Source organism: Ctenocephalides felis, unplaced genomic scaffold (genome assembly GCF_003426905.1).
Source record: "Ctenocephalides felis isolate EL2017-DRISC unplaced genomic scaffold, ASM342690v1 CF-g0.4_SCAFFOLD_00845, whole genome shotgun sequence".
Taxonomy (NCBI): domain Eukaryota; kingdom Metazoa; phylum Arthropoda; class Insecta; order Siphonaptera; family Pulicidae; genus Ctenocephalides; species Ctenocephalides felis.
In genome coordinates, this window is record NW_020536999.1 from 87,456,550 (window position 1) to 87,472,143 (window position 15,594).

The following is a 15,594-nucleotide window of genomic DNA, read 5'->3' on the forward strand; positions in this document are numbered from 1 at the left end:
CCCAAACTGTCGTGGATTTTTATCTACGCGTTCGGTCAGCTCGGTTTGATGCGTTTGTACCAGTTTGTGACTGTCGATTCGTGACTGCGAGAATTGGTATCAGGGCCTTTTCACTTAGAACAAAATCCTCGTTCAGAAGGAATACTTAGGGGTCCATTTGTAGTCGCAGATTTGGCGCTAGTGAGCCGATGAAAAAGTATTTTCAAATATTTTAGGTCGGTTACTAAGAAACGTCAGTGTTACTTTTGTTTAAGTTTACAAAATGGCGATTCTTGTTCGTTCGTGTTTGTATATTTGTTAATAAAGATTTCATCAGGAATTGCTCTCAAATGCATAGCCCTTTGACAATATGAACAGAACAGCTTCAAACAAATATGGAGGACATAATTACTACATTACTACGTAGTGCATTGACATATTGGTCTGATCATAATACACTTTAAGGAAAGAGGTCAGTTCTAGGAAATTGTGTAAGAAATCAAGTATGCGCTTCTATAAGAAAGACATAATACACAAATAAAAAGCTGTTCCTGCTGTTTAAAATTGGATTACCACTTCACACGGATCTGAATATACTTGCAAGAAAATGAATTGCTGAAGAATGTCAAATTTTGCACGGGATGATCATTAGTTAATGAGAGTTAAGAATGACAGACGATGTAATGAAATAACACTATAATGCATTATTCACTAAATTTCAATAAATATTTATATTAATAAGTAGAAAAAAGTGTAGAAGTTATTCCAGTAGATTAGATGTGATATCTATTATATATAATTGTATGTATTGCAGTGTATTTGTTGATTTATATTTCGATTTGATTGTATATTTATTATAATATAATATTATCTAGTATATTTTTGTTATTATTGTATTGCTACAAAACATAATAGGATTGCAATAAAAAATTTAGTTTCAAATATCCGTGCACTAAAATTCATTAATTTTCATTTCGAATTTTGCGCCATTAATTTGAATGCCAAAAGCAGCGCCATCACGTCGAGCGGAGGACCCTTTAAGTATTCCTTCTGAACGTAAAAATCGGGCGAGAGAAGCGTCTATATGAACACGGGGTATTCTAATATTGTCTAGGATTGGTATTATTGTCTATGTATTGGTGTCTGACGGTTTCAAATAAATTTCTTTTGGTCATCACAAACTGCCCGAATCTGTAAAATACATATAATTGTAAACTGGAATACTGTGAAACACATATAGATGCAAGTAGATGAAAAGCAGTACATGAATTGAATAAAATCCTTTTCGGTTCATATATGAATTTGGATCCTCTATCGGTTTATCTATTCGAATGTGGCAACCGTCAATTGCACCAATTACATTTAGAAAATCATTTTTAGCAAATTCTGCGCGGCAATCACAAACTTTTCCTCATCACTCGGCCATTTAATAAAATTGCTTAAAAAGAAGCAACCCTTTGCACTATTCCATGTAAAGTACTTAACGTTATATTAAAACGATCACTGACATCCCTGTAGCTGGTGTTTGGTGTCCCGCAAACCATAAAAATATTAGTATCTAAAATAATATGTAATTAATTATGATTTTACTGGTTTGTCAATTATAGTACATTTTTTACCTGATTAAATGCACAGATTTTTCCGAATGGTCCATATTTATTTTGTTATAATATTTACTATCTTCATATATTTCTGATATATTAGAACACGTTGTTTTGCTTATTCTGAAGTGCTCGAGAAATTGTATGTCATCAAACAATGGCATCACTTTTTCTGTCAAAAAAAACTAAAATGATTAAATTGCACTTATGGAATATTATATTATATTAACCTCTTTTAATTATATAACTGATACTTACCAAGATATTCTTCATTTTTTGTAACTTGAACAAACTCTAATAAATCTAACTCCTCCTCATCGTTCTGCAAAAAATCATAAAAAAACTCGTTGTCACTCATTATGTTAAATTCTCTCCATAAAACACATTAAACATTTCATTTACTCAAACTGAGCAAATAAACAGAAACACGAAACGAACTATACCGAAGACATGCGAATGAACTCTCGGCAGTTTCGTCGCGTTCGATGTAAACCGTCTTGTCAAACCGTTGGAAACTGTCATGAGATGGCGCATGCGCAGTGTAACAAATCAGAATGAGTTTGGAAGAGTTGTGGACTGTCACAAACTGCTCACTGCGAACAGACCCAATTTTAAGTTTCTAACCATATCAGTTCGTTGGTAGTTTTCAAAAGAGTTTTTAGAGTACACCGAGTTGTTATAGAGTTTTATAATGTTAGACAATATTTTGGATTGTTTAATTTTAAATAAATTTCGTAAAGACATCATTTATATCAATCGAATGGTTTAGAAGTTACAAGCGATGCAATAAATAAATGCACAAATATTTGCAGTTGATTTTGTCTTGTTATATGAATAGTGAGAGTGGGTTGTAAAAACTAAAAATTACTTGTTTATCTATGAACAGACCCATTATTTCGAATATTATCTAGGCTCATAATTTTAGCTAAATTCTAGAAATTGACATTTCTAGCAGATGAGGGTTCAAATGTTTTCAATGTCAAACAATAATAAGTGATTTTTTTGTGTAATATTTGCCATTTATTTCTACAATTTTACTATAGTTTTATCGTTTATTAAATCTTAGAAATTTCTTTTGACAAACTCTAAAAAGAATTATCAAAATACGATTAACCGTTTAGGAGAAGTATCAAATCATACACCCGTACAGAAGTATTTTATATATAAGATATGTCAATATATAGGTTTAGGATTCGTTGTAAAACGAAGTGATTTTATAAAATCGTATATATATTTGACATTGAAATCTTTCGCGACCCCATATTTTTTGCGACACCAAATGTGGTCAGGTGGTCAGGACCCATAGTTTAAGAAGCCTTGTTTTAAATAATTGTCAATGTTGGCGACCTTGGCGCCATGTTTTAAATTTTGACAAGTCATGAAGAAACGTCAAACTTTAATAAGATGTTTATTTTTATGAAAAAAATATTAAAAAATAACAATATTTAGATATTAGATACTTTATTTTCTTTTAAATAATTTTATTAATCAAATTATTATATAATATTTGTGAAAATTTGCGGTTCTGGATAAAATTACATCAGATATTGAAAATGTCTCTAGAATCAAACTCCTTCCTGAACGATCAGGTAATAAAAATTGTATAAAACTCTTTAATTTCCAAATGCATACATAATTTTGTAAATTTCTAGTCAGTATTATCTTCTGAAGACAATGAGAGTTTTTCCGAAACGTCCATGACGATGAACCAAGATATAAAACAAGAGGCACTTGAAGCAAGTCCTCGACAAAAAACATACAACTGTGATATTTGTAATAAAGTTTTTGTTAATTTTAAATATTTTAAACGACATATTGTTGTGCATTCCGAGAGCAAATCATTCCAATGTAAATATTGTGATAAGACCTTCACGAAATCCAATGCCCTGTCTGTACATTTAAGGACGCACACAGGTAACAACTCTTATACTCATGCAAACATATTCTCATAACAACAAAAAATTGTTCTGGATTTTCAAAGATTACCGTTTATCTCCGAATCAAGGTTATAGCTGGTTATACAGCTTTTTCCCTCTACTTTCAAATATTGTTGGTGAACGATTTTGATATACAAAAAAAATTTAAATATTTTGTTCTTCCAAAAGCAATTGCTTTGTCATTATATGCAGAAAGTTTTTTGAGTCATTCAAATTGTAAGCTTAGCTCTCTCAAAAACTGCCATCTTCTGTACATTTGGCTCTGTATCTCTGAAATGGCTGGACCTGCCTTTGTAAAAAACTAATCACCAATTATTACAAATTGAATGTCTTTTATATCATTCAAATGGGATCTCCGTTCTTTAAGAATCACGATTTCTATTTTCTGCACTTTTTGCTCCTTATCTCCGTAACAGCTGGACCTGCCTTTGCCAAAAACTAATCAACACATCTCTCAATCAATAGGAATCGAATGTGTTTTGAACCATTCAAATCGGTTGATCCGTGCGCCCGAAAACGTGGACGAAAAATTGCGGACACACAAAACACTCACACACACACACACAAACACATTCATTTTTTCTGAGGTATGCCAAAACGTGCAAAAAAATCGAAAATAAAAATGTTTGCATATCGTTTCAAAGGTTTCTGAACACTTTGGCATACCTCAGAAAAAATGGATGTATGTGTGTGTGTAGTATGTATGTATGTTTGGTTGGATACAATTTTTTGTCCACGATTTTGGGCGCAACAAATTAACCGATTTTAATGGTTCAAAAAACATTCGTTTTCTATTGATATGAAGACGTGCTGATTAGTTTTTGATGAAGGCCGGTTTAGCTGTTTCGGAGATATTGGTCAAAAAGTGCCAAAAATGGTTATTCAGTTTTTGAGAGAACAGAGCGTCCGATTTGAACAATTCCAAAAATATTTTACTTTTGTTGACGAAATGAAGAATTGATGAAATTTTTGGCGAGGCAGGTCTAGCGGTTTTGGAGATACGGAAGAAAAATTAAAAAAAAAAAATGATATTAGGTGATCAAAAATGATCATTAGTTATATGCTCATCAAATTATCATATATTTGATAAAAATTTAGAAAAATGAGTACTAATTTTGTTAGGTTCTGTACCAAGTTTGTTAATTTTTAAAGTTTACTTATACGGTTCATGAATATTTCAAAATTTTCTAAAAAAAATATCAAATTTTTCAAAAATATATGAAGTTTTATACTTCAAATATGAATTTTAAATTCACAATTCAGTTTGAAAATGTAATATTTCCAAGGCGTTATTCTAATCGTAAAGCCGGCCACAGACGTAACTTGCGCAACCTGCGACTTGCACATGTATTCTGTAGCGTCTGTGGCATGGGGGGTTATCTCTGACAAATACGCTTTACCGTGTTTTGACATTGGGTATTGCCAAGCTTAGATTATAGATGGCTTACATTCGCTCAATTACAACAACGCTCGTTCGCGCATTTGACAGCCGTCGTATGAATGTGCCAATAACCTATATGTTGTTGCTAAATATTTCTGTTCTAGTGAATATTTAATAAATAAATTTAGTATGGTCACGTGCCAAGTTGTTTCAACGAATATTGAATTGCACGTCTTAAGTGATGGCCAGGTATGTATGATGAGTTATATTTATTTATATAATGAAAATGTATAATAATAATACACGATGAAAATGTCAGAAGTCAAACACTTTTCAATCAATTCAAGAAAGCATCCTAAAGTTCATGTTCTCCGGAGCCTAAATATGCCGGATTTGTACTATATGAATGTATTTTAATAATAATTATTTTAGAACTTGGTATATCAATGTCAATTCATAAAAATGATGTAAAGGCAGTGGCAGATTGTCGAAGGAGAGTAATCTTACTTCAGGTAACTAAATACAAGTTGCTTATATATTTTATTTTGAATAATGTAGTTGTATCTTTAAATCAAGTATCTGTCTTTCTTGTAATAATTTATATAATAATATGCTTCTTGTTTAGGCTTCTTTGAGCTGTATTGAAGTGTGTGGATTAGACAAATCTCCTTTACGGGAATCATGAAAGAGTTTTCCTCTCACACAGTCACGACTAGGAGAGCATTCTGATGTAGAATCAGGCGATAATTCTGATAGAGGGTAAACAAAACAATCTAATAAAAAAACACGACAGTGTGCAAATCCAGAGAAAGGGCCAAGTAATTTTAATTCTAAATACCATTTGCAAAGAAAATAAGTAAGGACATAATTCTTGCTTTGAAACTGTACAAAAAGTCTGCAAAGGTATCAAATGCATACATTTTTATTCTGTTTATTGAAAACACCTGGCTTTATAGTTTTTTTATCTTTTATGGAAGTTTTAATGTTAATGGATTCATCATGATCATAAAATGAGTAAATGTGATTTTTAAAAATCACTCATACACAGAAACTATTTAAAGATTTCGTCAAATGTAACTTTATTAATGATTGATTAGATAGCAAAGTAACTATTAAATGGAGAGATAATAAAGAAGAACATCTCGTAAATGAATTTTAATCCTAGGAATTTAGTTTTTATCTCTATTTAGTTTCGAGGTTTATTTTGTTTGGGAAGTATTCGTTCTTTTTTAGAAATTTGCTGTTCTTTTTATTCTTTAAAATTTTTGCATTACTTGCCATTCCTTCTAAATTTGTAATTCCATCGTCAATACTCCTGCGCTTTTCACTTCTAGTTTTTAAGTTTTTAATATATTATTATTAGTCATTAAGTAATTAATATTAATATCGTTAATTAATATTAATAAGTTACTTTTCTTTAGTTTGTAGTACTTTAAAAATATGTTTGTAATATACTTTTAATAGTAGTCAGTTATTTCTGTTTAGTTTATATTTCTTCCAAAATATGTCTGTGATATATTTGAAAATATATTTTGTATTTCGTATGTTTTGTTCTTATTTCAAATATTAAAATTTTTTTAGATTTTTTGGCTGTAATGATTATATGTACAAATGTAGAAGTAATACCAGGGGTTAATTTACAAAATGAACATGTGCTGCCATCAATAATCTTAGCTCCGCACTTCAATCGATGAAACGTCAAATCGCCCGACATAGCTATCTATTTATACTTGTTTATCTATGGTCTGTGGCGTGTTTTTTGCGCAACTTGACAGACTGGTGCAAGCGAGTAGGCATGAGCACTTTTTCATTATTTTAATTGCGCAACCATTCAAGTCGGCAAGTTCATTCGTTGGCCGTGCACATGTCCCGTTTTTATTTTACTTTGTAGCGAATTCATAATACAAGTTTATGAAGTTATCGACAATTAAAAGTTATTAAATTAGCCCTCTGAACACTTTGAATTCTCTTCTGATGCTGTAAATACATAAATTAATAAAAAAAGAGTGCGCGTAAGGATCACACGCGATTGAAGTAAAACTTTTAATATTGTATGAGTAGGCAATTAAGATAAAAATAAAAAAACATCATATTTGAATTTTAAAAATCATCTATTAATAATCACATAACATCAATAATAATAAGATCTCCTGAGAATCGGCACAGCTGTCCTACTGATATTAAGAGTTTGAATATGATGTGCAGCTTTCTTCCTAATTTTGTTACCTATCTTACCAGGAAATTCAAACCATAAACGTAGAAGTTCATCATTATCGCCACGTTCTATGTACACTAATTTTCCTACACAACCATTAGCTAAGCCATCACTCACATCGATATTAGTTGTTATTATGTAAAATTTATTCAGAACTAAAATTATTTCATACGGCAAACCCCCGGTATCAATAACCGATTTTTGTGAAACTGCTGACGAATGTATGATTGTTGATCTGTCGCATGGCAACCTACATAAATATCCGTGGCAGTAAATATTATTTTGTCTTCAACGAGATTCAGTATAAATTTATTATATTCCATGACACATTTATTCTCTAAGAAAAGTCTTATTCCATGAGGACATAATACAGTAACCTCTTCTTTTGTAAAAAAAACGTGATTCAATTAATGCAAGTTCATATAGGGTTTAGCGTTCGACTTACGCATGACATGACGAGAGTGGATCGCGACTCGCGACATCAGCGCCTACCTGCGTCGTAGTGTTCAACTTCACGTTGGCGTTTTCGTTGCATTTGTACGGATTTACACCCGTGTCGCGCCTAGAGAAATTTTTACACCCATATCGCGCCTAAAGAAGTTTTACTTCAAAAAGATATATTTTTAGGTTATGTTTTGACATTTATTATTTGACATTTGTGATATGCTTGCGCAAGTACTTGAACATAAACTTGAACCGTCTGTGGGCGCTGTGAAAATACGCCTGGTTGCGCATTCATTCAGTTGCGCAAGTATACAGTTACGTCTGTGGCCGGCTTAAGAAACATTTATGTTTATTTATCTATGTTCGGAGATTACCGGCCATGTGGTTCTCTATGTCTCCACTCTCTCTATTGCTACAAATGAACTCTATGCTTCAAATGTCAACTAATAAATCTAAATTTAGTTGAAACCATTTATCGCATTGAAAAAAAATATTGACAAAAGTAGACTATTATTTAGTACTCATCTATTTTCTAATTTTTTGTGAAAATATATAAAAATGTCGAAGAAAACAATTATGTCTATGAATGATCAGGCAGTTAAAATTGAACTACCAGAATATTCACCAGAAGACTTTAAACTCAAAATGGAGGATGATTTTGATGATCCCGATGTTATTGTTAAATCTGAATCGTGTTCTGAAGATGATGATACGTGTTTAGAAAGATATATGAATTCCAAAGTTACAATTGAAGAAGAAGGCAAACAGGAGTTAGTCGAGACATCAACTTACACATTCAAATGTTGATGTCTCGACTAACTCTTGTTTGACTTCTTGTGACATGTGCAATAGATCATTTGCAGAACCAGATCATTTAAAAGAGCAAAATCCCATACACGTTTTCACGCTCTCATGAATGCAATATATGCCAAAAGACATTTACACAATTATTTAATCTACAAAGACACATGCTCCTTCAGAATGTTGAGCGCCCCTATCAATGCAATATTTGCAATAAGACATTTTCACATTGTCAAAAAAATTAAACATTTGTGCCGTGTACTAAACGTAAGTTTATTTATTAGAAATTATTTCTTTATTCGTAGTTTCTATAAATCTTTGTAGTTATTAAAAACAATTACATGATAGGTGAAATTGTGAAAACAATGTTTATTTAGGCGTTGTTTAACATAATAATTCTCTGCATTTTTATAGAGATTAAAGAATATTAAAGCAACACAACTTTATTCTGTCATGCCGATAGAATAAATAGATAATATCTTTTTCAGAATTATATCTTAGACACTTTTGCAAGTTCAGCGGAAGTCTACATGTTTTTCGATCATGATGGCAAGTATTACAAAGTTGCATATTTTTATAAATAATGAAGAATAATTTGATAGTCAGATTTATTACTCTAAACAAGAAATCAAGCACAACAATAGTTTGTGTAGATGTGCATCATTTATATACAGATATACTCCATAATTGACATCTATGCAGTTTATTTATTGATAGTGTTAATGAAATAACTCAAGTTTGTTATAAGTTCACTGGAACAAATGTTATAGAATTGATTAATCAGCAATTACTTCATTTCTCTAATAAAGGTTCAAGTCCTAAATACTAATTACAATGACAAACCGATCATGTCTGAAGTTTTGTTTTTAGTTTTTAAAGATTTATTCATTTCATTTATATATTAGTTTATACATACATATTTCTATACAATTTATATATAATCATGCATAACTATCCGTATAAATACATAAACTTATATTTAATACTAACCAATAAAAAAGTAAATTTACTTCTAAATAAATTTCTAATCATGAAAAAAATAATCACTAAAAACCATATCTACAATAATAATAACAAAATAATACATATTGCTTATATGAATGGAAAATAGTCAAAAGACTAACTAGTGGGGCGCATGGCATCGTGCCTTAAGGCAAATTGCTGGAACTTCCCGTACCAAAAATTATTATTTTTTAAAAACAATTAACATTTTTGAAAAAATTTTACTTCGAAAAAATTAGATTTTTGAGAAACTATAAATTTGACAAAAAATTACTTTTCTTTATTTTGACATATTTTGGAAATTCTGAACTTTTTTTTCAAAACAATCGTACTGCTTTAACTGCATAGGGACGAAATTTCAAGCCCGTAAGCGTCGCCTCGCCGTCTAACTGATAAACATTGGGACGGAACCCATAGGAATGTAAACAAAAATTATACTTCTTGTTAAAATCTCTATAAAATATCTGAAAATTTTATGTGCACATGTCTAATGATCATTTTTGACCGCCAAATGGCATTATTTTTTTCTTTTTTTACAAGATCTCCGAAATCGCTAGACCTGCCTTCATGAAAATTTCATCAGATATTCATTTTGTTAATACAAGTAAAATGTTTTTTGAATTATTCAAATCGGACGCTCCGTTCTCTTAAAAACTGAGTTACCAGTTTTAGCACTTTTTGCCCCATATCTTCAAAACGGCTAGACCTGCCATCGCCAAAAACTAATCAGCACGTCTTCTTATTAAGACGAATTGAATGTTTTTTGAATTATTCAAATCGCTTCATCTGTGTTCCCGAAATTGTCGACGAAAATTTGTATCCGCACACACACACATACATCCATAGATAAACAAGTATAATTATATAATATACATATAATATAATATATAACATAATATACATCCATTTATTCTAAGGTATGCCAAAATGTTCAGAAACGTTTGAAACGTAAAGATATATAAAAATTTTCATTTTCGATTTTTTTGCGATTACTATAACTTGCCCTACGGGAAGTTAATAACATATGCTGTAATAATAGTTTAGGAGTAATTTGATCTCTGTCATATTTTATACTTGATTACTCATTATTGATGATGGTAGCTTGTACTTATTGTACCAATATTAGGATTTAAGTTAAACATTTATTTAAAGTTAAATAAACATGGCTGAAGTGTGATTTTAATTACGTTATTATTTTCAAACATTATAAATATTTTTAATGGTATTATAAATATATCATTTATAATTTTTACTATATAAGTATGTATGATGGTTGACATTAAAAAAATGTGCATTGCGGGTATTACCATATTACTAATAAACATTATTCAAAATTGATATATCACGTATTTATTTTTAACTTAAATGCCATCTCCAAAAAAGTTTTACTTCAATCCAGTGTGAACGTTACGCGCACTCTTTTTTAACTTCCCGTAGGGTAAGTTATTGTAATGGGCCGAAAATAGGAATTGAAAATTTTTACATTTCTCGACGTTTTGAAGGTTTCTGAACGTTTTGGCATACCTCAGAAAAAATGGATGTTTGTGTGTGTGTGTGTGTGTGTGTGTGTGAGTGTGTATGTATGTATGGATACAAATTTTCGTCCACGTTTTCGGGCGTACGGATCAACCGATTTGAATGGTTCAAAAAACATTCGATTCCTATTGGTAGGGAAAAGAGCTGATTAGTTTTTGGCAAAGGCAGGTCCAGCCGTTTCGGAGATACGGAGCAAAGAGTGCAGAAAATAGAAATCGAATTTTTGAGAGAACGGAGTATCCGATTTGAATGATCTAAAAAACATTCAATTAGTAATGATTGGGAGAAGTGTTTATTAGTTTTTGGCAAAGGCAGGCTCAGCCATTTTGAAGATACGGAGCTAAATATGTAAAAAATGGCAATTTTTGAGAGAACTAAGCGTCCGATTTAAATGATTCAAAGAACTTTCTGCTTGTCTTAACAAAATAATTGATTTTGGAAAAAAAATTTTGTTCCATTTTTTTTTTTTTTATTTATTTAGTTTTTTGTATATCAAAAATATTTAAGATTTTATTTTTAATTCTGACTATAGTACTAATATACTTTGCAAATAATTTCAACTCTGCAATTCAGTTTATATAATTCTTATAAATATTAGACAATGTTACAATATTTATAATAATCTATTTGAAAACATTCAGTATTCCACGAACATTTCGTTACGGTACGGGAAGTTCCAGCAATTTGCCTTAAGGCACGATGCCATAATTGCCTCAAGACAGAATTCCACTTACAGCTAGTTATATTTGATATACTACTTACGATCGTCATATTGAGGATAATTGAATAGATTGATTGTTTAAGAAAATTTTATATATTTACACTTCATGTAGAACATCAAATTAATAATTTAGACTATATGTTTTGAATAATATCTAACAATCATTCCTTAATTAATAATCAATCTAGAATAAATAATAACAATATTTGTTTTTTTTTATTTGAAATTTTATCGTTTTGTGTTACAACAGTTAGCACATAGAGAATAGTTGTGAATTGAAAACGATGTCTGATCTTTTCGAAAACATGCTCTATGCTTCAATTACCAACTTAATCAAAAGCTGCCAAGCCAGGCCAAGCGCCAAGCTAACCTCTTCATTTTTAACAATAAATGTAAATATAGTTAAATTAATTATTGTAAAAATAGATTGTTAAATAGTGCACGACTGTTTTTGTAAATACTTATTGTATATACACAGTAAAAACATTTAAAATGTCAGGAGAAACAATCAGGTCTATTGAAGATCAGGCAATTAAATTGGAACCTATAGAATTTTCAATAGAAGCCGTTAAATGTGAAATTGAGGATGAATTTGATGCTGTTGAAGATATTGTTAAGTCTGAGTCGTTTTCGGAGGACGGAGAAACGTGTCTCGAAAGATTCATGAAGACTGAGGTAACTATAGAAGAAGAAGACCAAACGGTGTTAATTGAGACACCTGCTTATGAATTTGACGACGGAATACCTTTTTTATGTACAATATGTGATAAAGTATTCGATACACTTCATCTATTAGATCAGCATGTTTGTGAACAGATCACGGAACAACCTTCAAGCTTACATGTATCTGATAAGGTAAATAAAAATAAAAATACTCTTACTGTAAATAGTTTTCATACATGCTCAATATGTGACATGACATTTGCAAAAACGAGTACTTTGAAAGTGCATATGCGTATTCATATAGGAGAACATCCATTGAAATGTGAAATATGCGATAAGAAATTTATAAAAATTACCACTTATAAGTCACACATGCTTATTCATACTGGAGAACCACCTTACAAATGCAAAATATGTAACAAAAACTACAGTCAATCCAGTAGTTTAAAGCGGCATATGGTTATTCATACTCAAGAGCATCGTCACATATGTGAAATTTGCAAAAAGCCATTCCTTGCTGTGGGTGATTTGACAAACCACATGCGTGTTCACACCGGAGAACGTCCTTATAAGTGCAAAATTTGTGATAAGGCATTTGCACTATTGTCTAATATGAGGTTACACATGCTTATTCATTCTGAAGAACGTCCTTACAAATGCGAAATATGTAACAAAGCATTCAAAGTACCCGGTGTATTGAGGCAGCATATGATAACTCATACAACAGAGCGTAATTACAAATGCTTGATATGCAATAAGACAATTGCACGACAGCATGATTTTAATGAGCATATGCTTATTCATACAGGAGAACAACCTTACAAATGTGGAATATGTAACACAGCATTCCGTACCTCAGGGATTTTAAGAATACATATGCGTACTCATACAGGAGAACGGCCCTACAAATGTGAGACATGCGGTAAGGCATTCACACAATTCGGGAATCTAAAAACGCACAAGCTCATTCATTCTGGAGTGCGTCCTTATAAATGTAAAATATGTAAGAAAGCATTCCACGCGTCATATAATTTAAAGAAGCACATGGTGATTCATACAGGAGAGCGTAATTTCGAATGCTTAATATGCAATAAGACATTTTTACGACAGTATGATTTGAATCTGCATATGTTTATTCATACAGGCGAACAGCCTTTCAAATGTGAAACATGTAACACAGGATTCCGTACAGAAACTAATTTAAGAGTACATATGCGAACTCATACAGGAGAAAAGCCCTATAAATGTGAGACATGCAATAAGGCTTTCACACAATTAGGTACTCTACAATCGCACAGGCTCATTCATACAGGAGAACGCCCTTACAAGTGCGATATCTGTAATAAAGCTTTCACACAATCAGGTAATCTGAAAGGACACAAGCGTACTCAGCACAGAGTTCGTTCTAAAAATGTGAAAGGTGCAATCAGAAATTCACGCAAAAAGGTGAGACAGAGTTAAAAATTAAAATTGTTAAATATATTAATTTTTACACACAAAAATGTAATGATACAAATTACATTCACTATAAACAATTTAATCTAATGGCATTAAAATTAAATTTAGATATAGTTTTAAAATAATGTACAAATAATTATATAAACATATAATAGTGTATATATTCAGTGGCACTGTAAATACAAAGAATTGATGAAAAAATATTTTGGAACGATATATATATATATATATATATATATATATATATATATATATATAGTTTTTCTTCAGATGGTGAAATAATATAATAAAATTGTTTCTTGGGCATCCATCCAGTAATTAAAACTGTTTTTCATTAAAAATTAAAATTTTTCATTAAAACTGTTTTTTAATTACTAGATGGATGCTCAAGAAACAATTTTATTATATATATATATATATATATATATATATATATATATACTAGACGTCTACAATTCAAAAGTTCAAAACATTTTAATATCCTATTTTATACTTTTTAATATCCTATTTGATGTCCTGCCTTTGTGATTCATTTATGGTCTTAGCATAAGCAATATAAGAAGTTCAGAAAATAATAATTTAGTATCTGCTGTAAAATAATAAAATCACACTTGATTTTACCACACAACATAATTGCTTTAATAATTTTGTCTATAATTTTCATAATCCAGAACGATATATTAGTTGTTTTTTAGCAATTTTAATTTCTAAAGTACATTTTTCTTACTAATAATTTAATAAACATTATTGTTTATGTTCAAATCTTAGGTGAATTAATTTGTAAAATATAGTTCATATGGGCACTATTCAATCTAGATCAACGTGCTAAATATTCCACATCCAATGATAAACAAATGAATCATTTCTTTTAATGAGTAGTATAATTTTTTTTGTATTGTTAAATAATTTTTAAAGTAAGCCAAAATGCATTTATTAAACTGAATTATATAATTTCATTTGCCAAATATATACTATTGACTATATCTTATATTATTTTAATTTTTGACACATCTCAGCTGCTTTACGGCAATAATAATGTAGACATTACATTTTTCTTGTATATTATATTCTAATATTATCTAGGCTAATAAATTCAGCTAAATTCAAATTTCATGTAAACTAACATTTCGAGCAGATGACAGTTCAAATGTTTTCAATGTCAAACAATGATAAGTGGTTTTTTGTAATTTTTGCCATTTATTTCTACAATATTACTATAGTTTTATCCTTCATTAAATTTAAAAAAATTTCTTTGACAAACTCTAAAAAGAATTATCTAAATCCAAATAACTGTTTAGGTATCAAATCATACACCTGTACAGAAGAATTATGCATATATATGAGTATTTAGTATTTTATATATTATATATATAGTATATATATAAGAGTATATATTGGTATTTTACAGCACTCAGATGAGCCTCAAGTCAAGAGCACTGCAGACCATGGCTTTCAAAATACCGAATAGTGACAGTTAGCAGCTTTTACATCTAGCAGCAGGTGATTACAGTTTAAGCAGACCGAACGAACCATACACTGAGAACATAGAGGTGCTCCAAAACTGAAGCTGAGAACCAACATATCCAAAGGAAGGAAATGTTGAAGCAGTAACGTTTTCAATATGACTGTTAAGTTGTATCTTATAGAATATCTTAATCATTCGATTAACATTTTTTTAACTTTGGTTAATTATTAGATATGAAGTTAGGAATAAATATTATTAAGTTATTAAATTAAATTTTAATTTAATTTTAGTTACAATTGCTAATAATACAAGCTTAATATTTATTAACCGTGATTAAAATACAATTAAAAATAATGATCAATCTTCTTATAGAACATATTATTTATTCTAT

The 15,594-nt window shown here is 30.2% G+C and overlaps 1 protein-coding gene and 1 long non-coding RNA gene across 3 annotated transcripts; both read left to right on the plus strand.

The window, feature by feature from the left end:
* The first annotated feature begins 5,012 nt into the window (after positions 1–5,012).
* Positions 5,013–5,841, plus strand: LOC113373236. 2 transcript variants are annotated; one of them, XR_003366901.1, is made up of 3 exons: positions 5,013–5,147; positions 5,218–5,410; positions 5,524–5,841. It is a non-coding gene; the product is annotated as an uncharacterized LOC113373236 (long non-coding RNA). The 2 variants fall into 2 exon arrangements; XR_003366902.1 differs by having other exon boundaries at positions 5,024–5,147; positions 5,331–5,410.
* A 6,268-nt stretch (positions 5,842–12,109) lies between these two features.
* On the plus strand, positions 12,110–15,262 carry LOC113391327 (zinc finger protein OZF-like). Its single transcript, XM_026627271.1, has 2 exons — positions 12,110–13,726; positions 15,147–15,262. The coding sequence occupies exons 1-2, from the start codon at positions 12,110–12,112 to the stop codon at positions 15,204–15,206; spliced, it is 1,677 nt and encodes a 558-aa protein (XP_026483056.1). The 3' UTR covers positions 15,207–15,262.
* The last annotated feature ends 332 nt before the right edge of the window (positions 15,263–15,594 follow it).

Coding starts and splice junctions, on each gene's coding strand:
- LOC113391327 (XM_026627271.1), top strand. CDS start 12,110: ATGTCAGGAGAAACAATCAGGTCTATTGAAGATCAGGCAATTAAATTG. Junction 13,727..15,146: donor TCAGAAATTCACGCAAAAAG/GTGAGACAGAGT, acceptor GGTATTTTACAG/CACTCAGATGAGCCTCAAGT.